Below are 19,859 nucleotides of genomic sequence, written 5' to 3'. Positions count from 1 at the left end.
CAGCGATCCAGATGACGAGCAGTGTTTCTTGGTGTTTGTCGAAGAAGACTTTTTCGCCAACGAGGTTGAGGAGGATGTTGGCCTCGATTTATACTTCTCTTTCGATGACAGAGATTTACGGGATGAGTCTGTGGATCTCGAAGACAGGTGTCAGCCCTTTTCTCTTATCCCTCCCAGTGCTCCAGAAAAGATTTTGAGGTGAGAGTATTTTACTCCCTATTTTAAAACTTTCAGAGTAAATGTGATTTTAAGACAGTAAAATTGACTTCTCTCCTTTGCAAGAGAGTAAAATGTATGCAACATCCAGCCGACGTGTGCAAAAACTATGGAAATCATTATTATGCGGCAGCTTTCTGCATTGTGACAGAATACACCTTTCATTATTTCTCTAAGGTCTAGCCACTTGATCACTCCTGTATATATTTAAATGTTGAAAACACAAAAACCTAGCCAATTACATAGTAAAGCAAACATGAATTGCATTGTGTGTTTTGAAGTTCGATAGCAGAATTGTCTTTTGATGTTTAATGAAAGTCCTCATTCCTGGAGCTATTGCTACCTAATGGTATGCCAATGTTATGATACAGCAGAGCAGGGAGGCAAGAACTCCATGCCAAATTCTATATCTAATCTCATAGTCGTATGGTAATTTATATAGCGCTTTTGGCAAAGCACTGTACGTAGAACATATTTGTCACAATTATCACCAAACCGAAGTCGGTACTCCTTTATCGACCTCGAAAGGATGAAAGGCTGAGTTGGCCTTGCCGGGATTCGAACCTGCAACCTACAGATCAGGCACAGATCGCAGCAACGAGTACTCATCCGGCTGAGCTATCTTATTGGCTAACATCCTTCAGAGGTCAGTTAACTGATTATCGACTGAGGTATAATAATCGCAGTGCCTAGATGTTGGACGAACCATGTATGAAGCGCTACGTAAAGTTAAATACCTATCTGGATTTTCACTGGGACAGGTTTTGCTGAGTTTCTATTTCAATTCCAAATGTAACTTTCATTTGTTTGTTTTTGAACAGCGCTTGCACTTCCTGAGAGTCAGGTTTTGAATGTTTTAATTGTAGTCTTGAAGATTTGGGAGGCTAGAACACCTGTGATTGGTGTAATAACAATCACGCACCATTGAGCAAAGACTGCTGCCACTGACCATTTATAGTAATGTACCCCATTGACTGCAAGGGTGAATGGATGTAAAATAGACAGCACATAGTCAACATTTTACACACTGTTTTTATAATCAGAGTGTAAATTAAAAGTGTAAAAATGATCTGCCTCCGCATGATTATGCGCACAGTAAAGGAAATCTGAAAAAGAATTTTGAAATACTGGTTTTCTTTTACTGGTAAAGAAGCATAATTTGTTACAAAATGTTAATTCTCAATTTAGTTTTCCATCTTATTAATTATAGAATCCTAAAATGCTAGGGAAATAAATATGCACAGTGCTATAGGGAAATAAATATGCACAGTGCTGTTTGAGCAAGCTGAATGGAAATAAACTATTCCTTTAAGCATAGTGTGCAGTTTATTTTTTTTGAAAGGCTGCAGAAAAATACATTCTGTTTCAGAGGCTGTTATCCATGGCATGGCTTACAATTACATCCATGTAGATAAATATCAAAAGAAGCGTTCTGGTTTGAGTCAAGTAACCTGACCTGTGCACTGCCATCTGCTCTAAACTTGTGTGTAAATGTACACAGGAAAAAGTATAAAGCCGTTGTATTGCCAAGATTTTAATGCCTAAAAAGGCATGTACGCACCTTATCTGGATGCCTGGACCCTCCGACAGCGACTTTGACGTAGTACCCTGAGAAGAGTGCTTAGAGACTACGTGGGACTTTTCACCACTTGAAAGAGGTTTTTCAGGAGGCAATGAATTCTTGGCCTTATCATGGCCGGAAGAATATTTAGCCTCACCTGTCCTCTGGTTTTTCGTCGCCTGTTCCTCCGATTTTGATCTCTGACGTGAAGGCGATCTCTTGTCCGAGGGAGTGGCTGCCCTGCCATTGCGTGATGAGACAACCTCCGATGCCGGGTAGGCTCCTTAATTGAGCCAACAAATTAGGCGTCTTTTTCTGTCCCTAAGGGCCTTTTGCGAGAATCCCTTGGCAGATGTCACATACATCGGCCGAATGATGGGTACAGACAATAGCCGATCTCCTTCATATACTTTCTTCAGGCCACAGGTCTCGCATGGCCTGAACAAGGACTTTTTCGATGCTGAATATTCCATAATGGAGTTAAGCTGAGCTTTTTCAGCGTCGAAAGACTGGAAAAAGCAAATACTGAAGAAAAAATGTTTTCTCAAGTAAATGTAGAAATTCTCTCAGGGGAGAAGCACGAGGAATCCCAACGGTTTGGAAGACTGTTGAAATCTGAGGGGAAGTTGAGGGTGTGGAGCTATACACTCGACATCCCATTGGTGCTGCCGAAAGCACCCACAGCGACGTCGATGGGACACTCAAGGCATCAACATTTTTTACATAGGAAAACTACTATATTAAGGTTACTGGGGTTTCCACCCTGATGACAGGCAATATTTACAGCATGTGAATCCATGAAAGATCCAATGCTGAAGAAATGGTGTGACAATATTGCGACCCGAAGATCAAGGAAATTCCGTTACAATCTATAATTTTGCACAACAGATAGCTTTCCCCTTGAGGGCTGAAATTCTTTTTTGTCCACATAAGAAAAGCCAATTGCGCAAGCATCTCCCAGCAAAACATTTCTGAAATAATTCAAAAACATTATTAGTCCACAAAGCATTTTAAAATAATGCAGGAGAGTGCAGAAACGACCAACGTTAGAGTAGTATGCTACTTTGCTAGGATTTTATGGGGAGCACATAAATAAGACCACCTTGTGAACATAAAATAAGACCACCTTGTGAACATAATACATCAGCAGCGATTCTAAAATGAGGATAGAATGGTACAAACAAATCTGAGCTTTAGTAACAATTTAAGGAACAATGTTTTACCTCATAAGGTCCACGAAACTGATATAACTTGTATCTGGTAGTGTAAAAGAAACGTTGTGGTCGCCGGAGATGCTCAAGGCGTTCTCATCCGAGTTGGACCGGTTACACAATACTTCATCTTCCGCAGCCAAGGCAAACTGCTCCAAAATGGAACGGGTCTGTTGCAGAACCTCCGCCACGTGCTTGGCAGCGACATGCTTGTGGATGCTGATCAAGTCCCTGAACTCAAGTTCACAGCAACCCCAGTGTAACGCTCGTGGAGTTTCTAGAGCTTTGACAAATATCGCAAAAGCCTGTGAATGAAAACGACGGTGCTGTTATATTCGTTTTATTTCTGACTATTTCACAATACCAATAAAATCATGTTTGGACCTCAGACAAACCTTAAGGTCAAGTTACTCATAGGATTGAAACAGGGACTGTGTGCCCACACGAGGCTAGAGAAACAATGGCCCTGCTATTTGCCGAAGATTCAAATCATGAAGACGCCTTTCAATTGATGTACCACTGCTCCAGAAAAGAGAAACGCATCAATTGACGCACACCCAGACACAGGAGCTAAAAGTCAGGCATGTATTAGATACCTTCTATACACGGGTGAAAAATCAAAAGACAAGAGAGGGGTCTTGTGGGGGTGAGAGGGAAACAGAAAACAGTGCACCATTAAGTAAATCAAGGGAATGATCTATCTATCTATCTGCATTCTTATATTGCGCAACTAACCCTAAGGCCTCAGGGCGCACACAGGAGAAAGGAACAAAACACAGACAACAAAACAAGAAATATAACAATAAGTGTACCTTACAGTATAATACACAAATCAACATCTCGGAGGCAATGGAGAGAAATGCAATGTGTCTGGAAGACTATTCTAAAAGCAGGATGTGCCTCCCACCACTGCCATCTCCATTTTCTTCCTCTCTAGGTAGCCATTCTTGGTATCAGGGGCTTACGAAATGTTCAGCTTTTTTTTTTTAATCATTCAATCTATGTCTCTTCATCTTCAACTAACTCCAATCTCTTTTTGTCTTTCGTTATAACCATCCATCTCAGTTGGTCCCTTGCTTTTTATGTCTCTATCCATTTTTCTCAGACACCCTTTCCTTTAGGAGTATCTGCCATTCCTTTCTCACGCACTGCATCAATCTTAATGTTTCACTTTGTCTGACTTGCTGCTTCATTGTCGGCAACACCTACTGACTCACATTTAGTCTACCTGGTCCAACTGTTTCTAGCGATTTCCATATATCTTTGTGGGGTGAAGTGCAGAGGGCAGGATAGGCAGATATACTGATATGTCACGTGTGTAAACTTGTGGGAGTCAATTAAAAGAAAATACAACCTTTTGCACCTTTGTTGCCCTACTATCAGACCTACACACAGCAGAAAATCTTACAAAACAATTAAAACATTAAAATTGAAAACATTAAAAGTAAAGAAAAGCATATTTAATTTTTTAATTGCGTTTCCTTTGAAGAGGGACGAAATGTAGGCTAGGAATTAGCAGTAAGAGACACATGAATTTACGCAAAACACATGAATGCACACACATTAGTTAAATAATTGATAGAAATCAGTGATGGGTGGGCTCGAGAGCCCGAGTAAAATGGCCGAGGGCCTGATGGAGCACCAGCTAACAATGGTATGAACGGCTCAAGGTGGAGGAGAGGGTGAATTTCAAAGCTATGACTATTGTCCATAGGTGCCTGTTCATTGACACCCCTCAATACCTCAAGAACCAATGTGTGCCTTACATCCCACAGAGACATTTACGCTCAGCAGGAAAAGGTCTGCTCACTGTGCCAAAACAGAAATTAAAGGCAGGTTTGGGCAGATCCTTTGCAGTTCTGGCTGTGCAGCAGTGGAACAGCCTCCCAATTAAACTGCGATTAGAAGAAAACATCCTTCGTTTTAGGAAAAGTTTAAAGACACATCATTTAGGTGAAATCTTAGAAAATGGTAGCCTTTTTTCCGAGCCACCGCAGGGACTCTTGATGTGCCCTCATTAGCCATAGGCTGTATTGTTTTATGTTAAGCGTCCTGATATCCCTTCAGAACGCTTTGTTTGATTAGATATGGCGGATACGTAAATCGGAATACTTGGAGAAGGCGTGGACGAATTCCTGAAGAAAATCGTACACAGGAGTCGATACCAGGGGCCGTAATACGAAAACGGAGCCTGTGCCCTCACAGAAGGCAGACACGAAGTGGCGTGCAAACGACAGACAAACTCAGCGCTGGTGTTGGAAGCTGAGCACCAACAACGCTGGAGAAGACCGGACCATCAGACGATCAAGCACTGCAGGATGCCATCGCCCGGAACAGGCAGCCATGTGGGGTGGCAGCTGGCAAGGGGGAGAAGGCAAGATGCACTTGCAAAACCACTGAGTGACAAAGACAAAGATGGGACAAAGTGCCCCGCGGCTAATACCCGGCACTGCAACTCCATCTAACGAAGCTGCAGCGTGTATCGCCTCCCGACCATGGACAGACCACAGGAGGCACCACCGATCGCGCACAGGACAAAGCGGAACCAGAAGCTTTGGTGCACCACATACTGCAGCATGAGCCCCTGACAACCCCCTGCTCACAGCAAACATGACGATGGGGGGGAGACGAAGCGGATTGCGGAATGCTCCCATGATGATCGCTCCTACGCAATGCAGAAGGCAACGGGCAGGGCAGGGGGAAGCATAGGGGGCCCAAGCGTGCAGCAGCGCCTAAATACTCAGAAAATCATAATACCCCCGGAACTGCACAGAGGGGCCCACCTCCCCCTGTCACTCCAGCAATGAACCCCAAACCAAATGTGGTTGGGCGGGTAAGAAGAAAATACCGCTGGTCATTAAGGCTGCATACAAATAGCCTACCATTCGGGGCAGGGAGGACTATAGCTTCGGCATAGACCCTAAATTAAACACACACACCATTTTGCCCTTGGAAACAACGGCACAAAGCAGTTGGGGAGCACCAAAAGCTGCAACCCCCGAACCAAATAGACTCAAGAAGTGAATCATACCATACGCCATTTAGACAGACTAGGCTGCACAGCAAATACCTGAAAACCTACAGGATAACACCCTCCAAACCCCAGCACGCACAGCAGAAAAAAAAGGGGAGGCATGCAATAGGTCGGTCCAACCCCAGGCCTGAAAGATATCCCTGATGCCACACAGCCAGGCGCTTACCGAGACGATAGGCCAGAAATTAAACTAATACGTCAGAGGACACAGGAAACAAACACAACAGTTCAAGACATTAAGCGTGACCTCCAAGACGTACAGAGTTGTTTCGTTGCCCAAGCAGAGAGAACGACAGACAACGAACAACACAATTGAAGCAACCAAGCAATTACAGCAACACTTATATGGGGTCACCTGGGAAGTGCAAAGGCTAGGGGACAGGATCGAGGACCAAGAAAACAGATCTCGAAGAAATAACCTCAGGATGATCGGTCTCCTGGAAAACGCTGAAGCATCAGACCTGGAAACATATGTATATGACTTCTTCCGAGAGTCCTTATATCTGGCCAACGCAAGAGAGCTCATCATCGAGAGGGTACACTGAGCGCCGATCCCCAAACCAGCACCAAACGAGCGCCAAACGAGCACCCTAGAGTCATAACCATGCAACTCCTAAACTTTCAGCACAAGATGGCCACCCTAAAAGCCTACAGAGCCGTGGCTCCAATCCGGATCGACGGAACAGAAATCAGAATATACAATGACTGCTCGCTGGAAGTGTCTAGACGGCGGAAAGACTTCAATCCAATTTTCGAGGCACTCAAATCCTCGGACCACAGACATGATCTTAAATTCCTGGCGATATGGTGCATCCAAATTGACAGGCAGTGGCACTCATTTGATCACCCTGAATCAGCTTGGCGTTTTCTGCAACAACATAATATGGCAACAACAGACTTCGAAGAAAAATGACAGCGGAAGCAACTGGAACAGATTCCATCCCCCCGCCCCCACTTGGAGCGGCAACGGATGAAAGGGAAGTGGCAAAAAACTGGCAGAGGGCCACGGCGATGGGACCCAGATCGAAGGAAGCGCACAGGGGAATATCAGCTTTGCGATCTCGATACTGAAAGCCCCCGAAACTCCCTAAAGCTCCCAACAAAGGAAAAACCCTGCAAACTGCAAACCCACGCTCAAAACCAAAAAGACATTACTCCATACATCCATCGTGAAGGTGAAAGAAGGGCTACACATCAGGGCGATCTTTGCGACCTGCGGCCATCTGACACCCCAACTGGTGTTCATTTTCATTCATGAAACAAACCTCAGTGGGAAAGGGGGGCAACCCATGGGTCCGCACCCACAGATCCCATATATGGGTTTTATGGCCAGGTACTAGGCTAGGGCCGGTTGGTTGGCCCACCCAATATTGCTGTTCATGGTTTTCTGTAGGTTTCCGTTTAAGCTGGTGATATAATCTGTTGTGGGAGTTGACCCTCAGGTTGAAAGTTTTGGGGATACGACAAGGGGCATGCTCGATACATACAAACCCAAAGATAGACCCCCACTGGGATGACCCGACATGGCTCCGCGATAGAATGACTCACACATATACAAAATAGCTAAAATCACCTTGGTAACTCTTAACATCCAGGGCTGGGACACCCTATAAAACAAAGGCGAATGCTTAACTACACGAGGGACCTACAGGTAACATTTTTTTTGTAAGAAACCCATCTCAATAAAAAAGAATCAGAAAAACTGATGCGTGGTTGGGTGGGCACCGCAGTGCACTCACCATATCAAGGGAAAAGGGAAGTATCCATCTTGATCCATAAACAGGTTCCACTCCAGATACATCACACGTGCAGAGATAACGAGGGTCGATATGTCTTGGGAGGATATCTCGGGGGCAATGTGCTCGCCTTGGAAGCAGGATGACATGGAGCATTACAGGTTCGTTCCCCGGGCCCGCAGAGAAACCTCTGGGTATTAAGCGCGTTATAAATAATCATATCATATCATATATCGTATGTACTGGTGCAGAGCCAGATCTATCTTCGCCTGATCACATTACTGAATCTATACGCCCCCACAACAGACACGCCATCCTTCTTCACACGCACATTCTCAACATGTGCTCAGTATATGGGGAACTTCACTATAATGGGCGGAGACTTTATCATAACTCTGGACCCTAACCTGGATCGCCAAGGTACTATGTCTAGCAACCCACGGAAGCTAGCAACCTTACAAGCACTAACGATAGGCTTGCACCTAAAGGACATCTGGAGAGGCACCCATGGGAACCACCAGGACTTCACGTTCTATTCTCATTGAGACAATAGCTACTCCCGATTAGACTATTGGATGATCCCAGTTAACTCAATGCACATAGTAACTGACTACGCAATCTTACCGCTCACTCTCTCAGACCATGCCCTGGTTACACTGCGACTTACACTCCCAGACACAGCCCGCAAATCCTGGACGTGGCGGCTAAACCTATGCATTCTGCAACACCCCGACATAATAGCGCACCTACAAGACGACATTGACAGATTTTGGGAAACTAATTTAGGGCCAGGGTACTCTCCCTATGTATGCTGGGACGCCTTTAAAGCCTTTCTGAGAGGGCAATGTATATCGCGCTGGTCGTACAAATGTAGGACATGGGGAGAAACCAAAGCCCGTCTGACGGAAGAACTAGAAAATCTAGTTTCCATGGCTTTCTTACGATGCATTTCAATTTCGATGCATAATTTTCGATGCTAAGACCATAAACCATAGGAGCCACATGCCTCCGGGTCCCTCCGGCCCTTATGAAAGACTATAATGTTGGCTGCTAACCTTAACTTTGGTAGTTGTCTTTGGTGCACCGCCTCCCTGAACACCGCCTCTAGTTTAGGTGCTATCCCCTCGATCATATTTTTGTATAGATCTATAGGGATCCCATCAGGACCAGATGCTTTCCCAGGGGAGAGCGAGGAGATCACGCGGGTGATTTCTGAGGCTGTGATGTGAGCCTTCCTGAGAGGGCAATGTATATTGCGCTGGTCGTACAAAAGTAGGACACGGGGAGAAACGAAAGCCCGTCTGACGGAAGAACTCAGGGTACTAGAAAAACGGCACAAAGTGACCAGAGATGGGCAACTACAACCCCAACTAAAAAAGCTGAGAACAGAGTTTAGATAAAGCACTATAGAAAGGGCACATAAATCCTACAGAAGCTGGTCACAAACGTACTACCTGGAGAGTGATAGACCGCTGCATAGGACGGCACTCGCATTAAAACAAAGGCAAGCTGCACTGATGATCGCATCCATCAAGGACGCCACTGACAATCTAGTGGTAGGAGATAAGCACGTCAAAGCACGATTTGCGGAATGCTACCGTGACCTTTATACAGCAACCAACACATGCACACCCCAGGATATGGAGGCTTTCCTTGACTCCATAAGTATCCCTAAGGTACTTGCAGAACAACTAGATGATCTAGGCGCTCACATCACAGCCTCAGAAATCACCCGCGCAATCTCCTTGCTCTCCCCTGGGAAAGCATCTGGTCCCGATGAGATCCCTATAGATCTATACAAAAATATGATCGAGGGGATAGCACCTAAACTAGAGGCGGTGAACCAAAGACAACTACCAAAGTCAATGTTAGCAGCCACCATTATAGTCTTACATAAGGGCCGGAGGCACCCGGAGGCATGTGGCTCCTACGGTTTATGGTCTTTGCATCGAAAATGATGCATCTAAATTGAAATGCATCGTAAGAAAGTCATCAAAACTAGATTATCAAAATGTTATCTTTTGCATTAAAGTACATATCCATTGAAACTGGTCTATCGAATATCGGAATGGACAAGTTTCTATGGATATGTACTTTTAAATGGAAAAGATAGCATTTCAATGCATTTTTTTTACGTTAAAACGTTTCATGGAGCTGTCCACTGCTGAAATTTCAGCACTGGCCAGCTCCTTGTAACATTTTCGTGTTTATTGTATATTGCAGGGTTCCCCCCAAACACCCACGCAAACCCCCCCTTAACCCTATCCCAACCCTAACCCGACCCTAACCCTTAATCTAATCCTTAATCTAACCCTAAATCTAACCCAACCTTAAATCTAACCCTTAATCTAACCTCAACCCCAAATCTAACCCTAATTATCCATCGAAATTAATTCGATGGATAGGCATTCGATCGATAGGAATTAGATGGAAATACCAGATACCGGCTCCTATAGGCCGTTATCACTGATAAACTCAGATACCAAAATATTAGCGAAGTGCCTGGCAAAGCGAATAGAAAACAGCCTCCCGCACCTAATTCACAAAGACCAAACAGGCTTCATAACAGGCATTCCAGTGACAATATTCGTAGGCTGCTACATGTTAATACGAGAGACAGGACCCCGAATACGTAATTCTGGCGGTAGACGTAGAGAAGGCGTTCAACAAGGTAAAGTGGGAATTTATGTTTCAAGTCTTGCCCAGATATGGCCCCCCTCCCCACGCCTTATTCAAACGATTAAGCTGCTATACACAGGCCCTACAGCCTCAGTGGTCACTAATGGCATCACCATTGCAGAATTTGCCCTACAATCAGGAACGCGACGGGGATGCCCAATCTCACCCCTTCGGTACACTCTATCCATAGAATCCATAGCCATCAAGTTGCACATTGATCCTGGCTGGTCAGGCATACGGCAAAACACAGAAAAACACTGCGTCTCATTATACGCAGATGACCTACTCTTGTATGTGAGCAGAAGCCCCACATCCCTCCCGTATATCAGGACTCTACTACAGGAATTCAGCCTTTTGGCAGGATACACAATAAACTGGAACAAATCCGAGGTTATGCCCCTAAGACAAGACCGGCGGGGTGGCCCTGTTCACCCTTCAAATGTGGTCTATTAAATATCTAGGAACTAACATCAGTGCCTCGCTAGACGAATTACGAGGCCTAAACTACCCACAGGTCCTTAGAAGCATCAACTTAGATTTAGAGAGATGGGAAACTTTGGCCTCATCTCTGACAGGGAGGATAAATACATTTAAGATGAACTCATTCCCCAAACTGACGCATATTGCCATGATGCTGCCTACCACCCCGATACCTAAAATGCTCAGTGACCTAGACAAAGCAATCACCAACTTCATATGGAGAGGTAAAAAGTACGAGTCCGCCTTCCCGTATTACAGGCAGATAAGGCGAAAGGCGGTCTAGCAGCTCCCTCACTGAAAGCCTACTATCAGGATGCCCTGATTTGCTGGATGAAACGCTGGCTAGATACGAATGACGACACCAGCTGGAGGACCATGGAATTGGCCCTGATGGCTCAGTTATCGCCAACTCCCGCCGAAAATCAAAATGCACCCAATAATAGGACCGACCATACACCAGTGGCACAGACTCCGAGCCGCACAGGGGTTACCAACACGGAAAGCACCAGCATGGGCTAGCATACGGGCGGTACCATCATTTGGTCAAGCACAGAGGGTACACCACAAACAGATAGGAGAATGGACAAAAATATGGATAATGGACATTACAAAGGAGGGGACCCTAATACATTTCCAAGCAGCACGCCACATACTGGGACTAGGCCAGGGGGGACTGGCTCTGCTACCGCACCATACAGGCCACAATCCTCAAGCACACTACCAAAGAATCTCGTCTCCTACCCCCCGGAACCGTGCGAGAAAGAAATGGAACAGCATATTAATGTCTTCCCACGACTTTGCACATTCTACTCTATGTCAACCCCGACAATATGGGCAGAAATCACCCACTAGCAATAACGTGGACAGAGGACCTTGGAGTACCAATTAGTACATCAGACATCCACAACTGCTTTTCAGCTATCCATACGACCTCCCTAAGCATTAAAAACAGAGAGATACAGTACAAGATTCTCCAAAGATTATACTACACCACAGCTAAGCTCTTTAAAATGAGGCTAACCCCCACAGCACTATGCTGGAGAGGCTGCAATAATATGGGTACCCTGGGACACGTACTGTGGTCCTGCCCTCACTCCATACTGCTGCAGAGTGCAACGACAACTATCAGACATAGATGAGGCAGTCATCGCCTACACCTTTAATGCGATTCTACTATGGGCAGCGAAAGTTGACAGAAATGCAAAATATCATGTATGTGTAATACGGCTCACGTTTCCACTGTGTACAATTAAGATGCAACTTGCACACAAGGACCTTGTATGTCTGTAATTGATTTGTTTATAAAAATAATGAACAGAGTTGAAAAAAAAAGAATTGATAGAAATCGATGGATCCAATTCATTTCACGAAAAGCAGTCAGGAAACCGGAGCCAACTTATTAATTTTGCTAAATATATTATGCAAACAGAAGAGAAAATAAATCAGAGACGTCCTAACTGTTTAACGACTCTACTCTTCATGCACACACACTGATGCTCAACATTATCTTGCACTACATAGCCCTTCTGACCAAAGGAAGCCATACCGCACCAACAGGTACATGGGAGGGGATTCAGTAGAAGCTCCCCATAAAGAGGTCAGTGTATTAATACCGAAGTGTATGGAAAGTGCAGTTGTTGGCAGGCTGTCATAGGAGACAGTCGGGTCTTAAAGGGATAGTGCGCTAAAAAAACGTATTGTATTAAAAGATGGGCAATAATCAAAAACACATATTAAACATCTATTTAAAGAAAGTTCCTATGTACAATTTCGAGCAAATAAGGCTCAAACACAATAATTTCAAGCACTAGGAGGCATCCATTTTGTGAAATGGATGTGCCTCCTGTGCTTGAGTTAATCTCTGCCCTTGCGGCACTACTGAAGCAAAAGCCACCTGCTGGACGCTTTTATTACAAAGGCTTTTGCTTCATTACTGCCGGAGAGCAGAGAGTGCAGGCAGGAAGGCTGCAGAGTTACGGTTCATTCAGCTTTCCAAATATATTATTTACAATTTCTACCACTCTATACATGTCTTTCTTTGGGTCACTGGTAAAGTTCACCTCCAAAGATCCATTCACTCTGGAGTTCAACTTGTATTGTTGAAGTTTTATTTACTTTAAAGTTTGTTATGTATTATAAATCAGAGTAATGTTCACTTGTAGGTTCAACATAAGTTCCATTCATTTCTGGGATTGGCACGTGGTGGTTTTATTTGAATTTTAAAGTTCCATTCACGTGTAAACTTCATAGGTAACAGTTCTGTTTATTTGTTACGTTTTCCTTCAATTCGGCATTCGATAATGATATATTTGTTTAAGGCTTTCATTCGGTCCAAACTTCATTAATTGTGAAGGTATTTGTTAAAGCTTTCATTCAGTTTATCTCGTTGTTTAAAAACGTGTTTTAAATCATACACGCGACCACTTGATACAAAGTAATACTCTGCGTAAGTTCAAACACTCGCATACCAGGTTTCCTTTATCACAGAAACTCATTGGTTGCTTCTTTGGGTTTCCATGAAGCGCAGATCGCTTGGCCTCCTGTTCTCGGCCTCAAAGCTGTTCCTCAGGCACTCCTGTGTCGGCTTCTGTCCATAGGAGAACAAGCACTCTGATCACCAGGATCGGGACAGCCTCTCTGCACGGCTCCAGCGTTAGTTCGGGTTCCACAGAGCCCCAGATCCCGGGCCGCATGCCCATGAACCATCAGCGTGCCGCACATGTACTGCTCCCTGCTGCTTCTCTTGGCATCTCTGCTTCACTGTTGCCACCACTGTCTCGCCTTCACTACTTTTCATTTGATTCAGCCTCCTTTTATATACCTGTAGCCCTTAACAGCCCAGCCTGACCATCATTAAGGGGACATGCCTGACCTCTACAACTCTTTACAGGCATCTTCCTTGTGCCAGTACCAGAGTGGTAAAAGCCCCTAGTCTTCAATACTCCCAGTTGCCTCTTCTTCGTCCAAGCACTGTCAGTGATCATATATGAGGAAGTCAGGGGAGTTGACTCACAATAACTTATAAAGGTGGATGAAGGGTTGGGTTGATCGTTTATAGGAAAAGGCGGATACCATGTCTCGCCTAAGGGCATCCCACTTCTAGTCCCTAAAGAATCTCCACCCAGGTGGTCCTCCCTCAATTGTTCACCCCCAGATCCAGGGTCCAAAAAGCATGACCTTTCCCTGGCCACCTGTGCAGGGTACGACGTCCGTTCGTCGCGGGATGTTTTTTAGCAGCGTTTTTTACCGCAAATGTTTTCCCCAAAAAAAAAAAAATCACTTTTTTTTTTAGAGAATAGGGTGGTTTGGGGGGCGGGGGGAGAACCCCGCCCCCCCCACCCCAAAAAATGGATGTTTTTTTTTAGGAAAAAAATCACAGTAAAAAACCTGCGAAAAAACATCCCGCGATGAAATGACATGGAACCCTGCATAGAGGACCCATGGGGAATAGAAGTGAGAATACACTCGGGTTTCTCACACTACTGAATGCCTTAATGTTGAACAAAACCCAGCAATTCAAATCTGTACTCAGTCTTTACAACTTGCTCTGACATTATACAATTATGTTCTTGCATTTGCAGAGGATAGATATGCATATTGCTGATCTTCAAGATTATCAGATTATTCTTTTACAAGGTATGGCTTAGGGTTTTTTGTTTTATTGATGGTTATAAAACCTTTCTACAAACAGCTTTTAAAGGACTGAGGGACAGACCATTTGGTGGCCTGCTGATAGCGATTAGTAATGAACTCCCCCTTTCAGCACAACTCGTTCATGATGAAATCCCTGGCCTACTGGCATTAACTAACAACAGTCTTTATACATTCTGGATGTATAATCTTCTGATTATTAATCTATATTTGAATCCTACTTCCTCAGCAGGCGATAAGCTTTGGGTGATGCCAAGTCTTGATGATCCGTTGTGGCAACAACGGAAATGGGAATAGAATTATTGCTGGTTATTTCAATTCCACTGATGTTTATGGACCAGTATTCTCAGACAGGTTTAGTAATATCCTACATGGCCATTCCTCATCTACAGATGACAATCTTTTTTGTATTTTGGAACACTGGGGGCCTTAGGCTCTTGACGGCAACGTCATGGCCGACATTCCCTCCCAGCATACTTGGAAAAGAGGTCACTGTGAGAGAATTTATCAGGTCTGGGTGTCTTTTTATTTTTGTTAACCATTTATTTTGGTCACTTGGTTGCATGGTATTTGCAATCGTACTATAAACACAACTGCACTTTGACGGCATGTAGCAAAGGGATCATATCAATAAACCTGTAGGTGGATCTAATCTTTTACGAACATAGTGATCACATGCACAAGTCGGAGACCTTAATTCCATGCAGAGCAATTTATACCATCTGCCAATCATCATAGGGAATATGCCACTGAGGGGAGACCCACCATGAATAACTATTAATACAAGCCTATTGCTGAAGATGTAAATTTACCCAAATGTTCTTAGGCCTGGAGGACTGCAGATTCGTATTGTCACACAGTTATTCTTTATCATTAGCCCAAGCTATGTCCTTCAGTCAATACTCGACCATGGGAGGAGCTCTGCGTGTCCCCCGCTTAAATATGCAACGTTTTGCCAGCAAACACAGGTTCACAAATCTCTGTTTAATCACTGACACTGTATCCAACATACCATACATAACATACATATCCTAGGGGACGGGTCTATTAATTCATCAGTGACTTCCATATCTCAATCCAAACCTGGAGCAATGCCTGACCGCTCCAAATCATATGTACATAACCAACATCATCAATGCTGCACCTGGGGCACTGTCCCCCATTACTTGAGTCAATGTTCTTCATCCTGGCCGGCATGTTGTAACCTGTGCAAAACATGAAACTGCAAGATTTGAAATCTAGAATTGAAGGTTGCAGCTCCAGACTCTGCTATTCTCTTAATGCCCAACCCCGTTCTGTCTTATAGTGTTATTGATGTCTGTGTACTGTTAGAAGCCTGAAGATATTCTCCCAGTAGAACCTCTGGAATCCCTTATACAGGTGGCCAGAATACAGTCATCGCTGCTGGATCCAGTTCCTGGGAGTGGACCAGTGGGGGAGGATCCCCCGGACAGGGGAAGCTGGGGTTATAATCCCACTTGTTTATTTCACGGCCCCAGCTATTCTCATTTGCCCCACAAACCCTACCACTCCTGTCCCTTTGTTATTTTCCGAACAACCAAAACCACCAAGACAAAAAACGACCATTCCCACCATGTTCTGTTCTGCACCCCGGTCATCCTCGTCCATTTTGTCCTTCTCAATCGACCAAACCAACCCCTTGTGTATAATGGCACCGTTTCCCCATCCTATCCCGTAGGACATTCCGTAGGATGTTGCAACAATCCAACCCCTTCCTTTCCTGACAGAAACACTGTTTTACAAACTTGTAATAAAAATGTTTACCTGACATGTCTCGACACGAAGGTCAGGCAAAGTCAGGCAATTAACTTAAACCACACACACCCGACGGCCCTTCCTTTTCCCCACAGGGACAAAAGGTGGAGCAAGAAAGCTCAAGACGAGCAAATGCAAGGAAGGCAAGCAGGAACGACTGCACAACGAGACTGCTAATCCAAGCGGCAGTTCAAGCGAACGAGAAAGGCAGCAGGAAGTGAGAGGGTGGCGAGGAGAGAAATTACCTTGCCCTTTTCATCCCAGGCCCGCGGAACCTTTGTGGAGGAGTATCTAAGACAAGTGTACTGCTGCAGATGTCAACGGTAAACAGGGCAAGCCTATAATGATAAGGCGGGGTAGAGGAGACTCCCAAGCCCATGGTACCGGTCTTGACTCCAAAGAAGACGAAAGCCAAGCGGTTCATCACAGTCGGTGAGTCGAGGGAAGAATCAATAAGCACTGGGCTGTGTTGAGTGGGAATCGCAAAGTGGCAACCATGGTTAATGAACTTTAAAGGAACTGTGAGAAGTGTGAGGGGGAGACCAGCTGCAGAGGGAAAGCGGCACCACGTGGGTGCTGACTCGAGAGACTCTGGTTGAGCCCCATATTGAGAAACTACAGAAACCAGAAGGCCATAGAACTGCTGCCAAAGGAATGCAAAGTGGTCATGTTTGAGGGTCTACCAAAAGCCCCGTACATTCGAAAGACTTTGATTCATAAATTGGCATTAAAGCAAGGAAAGTGAATCCCGAAACCTGCCAACTGTATAGAAATGAACATCAGACTCTCGGGCCATATCCCCCGGCTATGCTCTGACCTACTTCTAGCGGCGAAAATCGCAATGGCCAGGGTTTGGAAAGAAAAAGGAGGGCCCTCGTGGCACTCTGGTGGGTGAAATGCTGGGACATAGCGGTCCCCGAAAAAAATCACAGCAATCCGATCTGGCTCTCTGAATAGGGCCTTGAACATATGGGACCCATTCATGGACTACGCCGCCAGATACCCGGCACTCACCAGAAGACCCCCATTAACCAGATGGCTCCAAATCAACCTACTTCACTGACCCACAGTCGCGGGCCACAGCAATCCAGCTCGCCAGGGACCCCCGCAGTGGCAAGGACAGTCCGGCCCACGGACGTGATCACTCACTGCTCCTAGTAAGAGACACTGACGCTCGACCATGATTTACGATTGTTGATCTGTTGTTATTGCACTTAATGTAATGCTTCTGATGTAAACCCAATAAAATGTTATGAAAAAAAAAAAGAAATGAACATCAGAACTAAGGGGATCCAGAGGTGAGCCACCATCACCCTGCTCGAGAGCCATACTAAATCCGGTGAAGGAAGGCTAAGATTCGAGAGGGGTCGGACCCCGGCAGAGGGGGATCCAAGGGTCAAAAGATGTCACCTCAACGTGAAAGTTAAAAGAGACAGCAAAAGTGAACCTGAAGGAGGGATGCTAAAGATGAAGCTATCACCCAAGTACTGACAGTCAAGAGAGGTCCGAGCCCGGCCGAGGGAGATTCGAGGGTGAAGCGTTCATCAGAACTTTGAGGAAAACGATACGTAAGAGTCAGCCCAGAAGAGGGGGACGCAAGGGTGAAGACATCACAGTAACTGAACTTTGGATTACAATTGAGAAGGCTCAGCCCAAAAGAGGGGGACCCAGGGGTGAAGTCGTCATCCTACCGGAAATTGTAAAATACGATACAAGAAGGGTCAGCCCAGAAGAGGGGGACCCAGGGGTGAAACCATCACTCACATTGAACTTTGGGACAAACTTTCATTTGTTAAATGAACTTTTGTTTTGTTGTTTAAACACACCAGGCCCTGAAGGCAAGAGACTTTTAGAGGAAACGAGACTTGGCCATCTACGGTCCTGAGAACTGCCATTTGGAACTGGTGTCTCGTGCTGTAGAAGTGCTGTAGAAGTCTGAGACCATGCTGTGCTACAAGCTCCAAGCTCCCATTTTACCCTGTATCTAAAATGTGGGGTAGGGAGACCCAGGCTACCGACGCCTGACTTATCATTCAAGAACACTTCTTTCTTTTCTTGAGAACTTAACCCCACACCCTTTGTATTTAGTGAGAGGACCTGGTAATAGGTGTTTTTAGTATAGGCCTTTTGTTTGACACAACACCACTAGGACTGCCTAATTTTGATTTGATGGTTAAGAGATTAATAAATATTGGGAAATAGCCTCTCTCACCAATTATTTAGACAATTCTGAAATTCCTAGAGGACTAAGAATTCTTATCTTTCCTAATTTTGAAAACGATGAAGACAAAGATTTGGCAGATCAATGGGAAGCTAACATACATCTCAATTCCAAAAACATGTTACAATTATTAATTATGCATGCTGAACGGGAACACAAAAGGGCTTTAGAGCAGATTGCTACACTAAAGGAAGAGATTGCAAAAATGTCAAACCCAGAGGCCACTGAAAAGAAAAACTTTGAAAAAAATGTATGAGCTACTGAATGAGTACCAAGATGAAATCAAACTTAGGAAATGTCGAAAGTTTTTTTTTAGAGATGACAAAGACTAAAGACTCGACAGAGTCTACAAGTTTCAAACTAAATATGACCATGTTTCAACTAGCTCACGTGGTAATACACCAATCTCAACACCAGTCAGTTCAGACCCAGACTCAGAAGAAGAAGCTTCTGTGTCAGGAACTAGTCCTCCAGTAAATGGAGCAGGTTTTTTAGGACAAATAAGACGGTACAAGAAGGGTGCCCAAAAAACCTTCAAGCAAGTCAGATTTCGGATCGATCCATCGTCAAATATTACAACAGCAAATCTCACATCAGGGGCAGGAGGGGAAGGAGGCGATACAGAAGAAGGAAACAGACCAAGAGGAATATTAACAAGATCCATAGCACGCAAGCAACAAGGGAGATAAATGCCCCAAATTTAGTTGTGAATCTATCAAACAAAATACTCACGCCTACGGAGATTTCTGTCCTTAACAAAGGACTTTCCTTTGCACCCACCTCGAGCACAGATTTTGTTCAATTTCAGATAGATCTGTTCAAATTTGTATGGAAACTAAAGCTTAAGAAATATTTTGCAACACAAGTTTGAACTTATAGGCCAACGCCTTCTGAGAATCTGGTGAGCATGTACTCTATACGACACATAGAGGATACATATAGACTATTGCCACTCAGCTCGCAATCTTTAATTGACCGAAACCTTGTTAGTAAAACCCTAGGGGTCGAGGAAACAATGTTGAAACTCCATGAACTCAAGCTTAAATCCAGATTCACCCCTAACCTAGGAACGGACAATGTTATTGAAACTTTTCATCAAGCTGTAACGGCTGATATCCATAGACACATGGATAAACAGTCACAATCCCTTAATACATTTTCCAATCTAACATGAGGGGAAAGAGCATCCCTAAATGAATTAGCAAAAGATCAATCAATCATTATAAAAGAGGAGGATAAGGGGGGCAACATAGTAACACTCAACACTAAAGACTACCTCCAGATGGCCTACCAA

The 19,859-nt window shown here is 44.6% G+C and overlaps 1 protein-coding gene across 2 annotated transcripts in view; it reads right to left on the bottom strand.

Annotated features, from left to right (window-relative positions):
* The window catches only part of TSTD2 (thiosulfate sulfurtransferase like domain containing 2), a 784,131-nt gene that overhangs the window by 682,257 nt on the left and 82,015 nt on the right, over positions 1–19,859 (bottom strand). For both annotated transcript variants that reach the window (XM_069630360.1, XM_069630361.1), the window contains exon 2: positions 3,001–3,293. In XM_069630360.1, the coding sequence (XP_069486461.1) occupies positions 3,001–3,293 (293 nt within the window). The remainder of the gene's footprint in view (positions 1–3,000; positions 3,294–19,859) is intronic.

This window comes from Ambystoma mexicanum, chromosome 6q, assembly GCF_040938575.1.
Source record: "Ambystoma mexicanum isolate Mex_15411 chromosome 6q, UKY_AmexF1_1, whole genome shotgun sequence".
Taxonomy (NCBI): Eukaryota; Metazoa; Chordata; class Amphibia; order Caudata; family Ambystomatidae; genus Ambystoma; species Ambystoma mexicanum.
The sequence above is the reverse complement of the archived record's forward strand: the minus strand, read 5'-3'. Positions and strand labels throughout refer to the sequence as shown.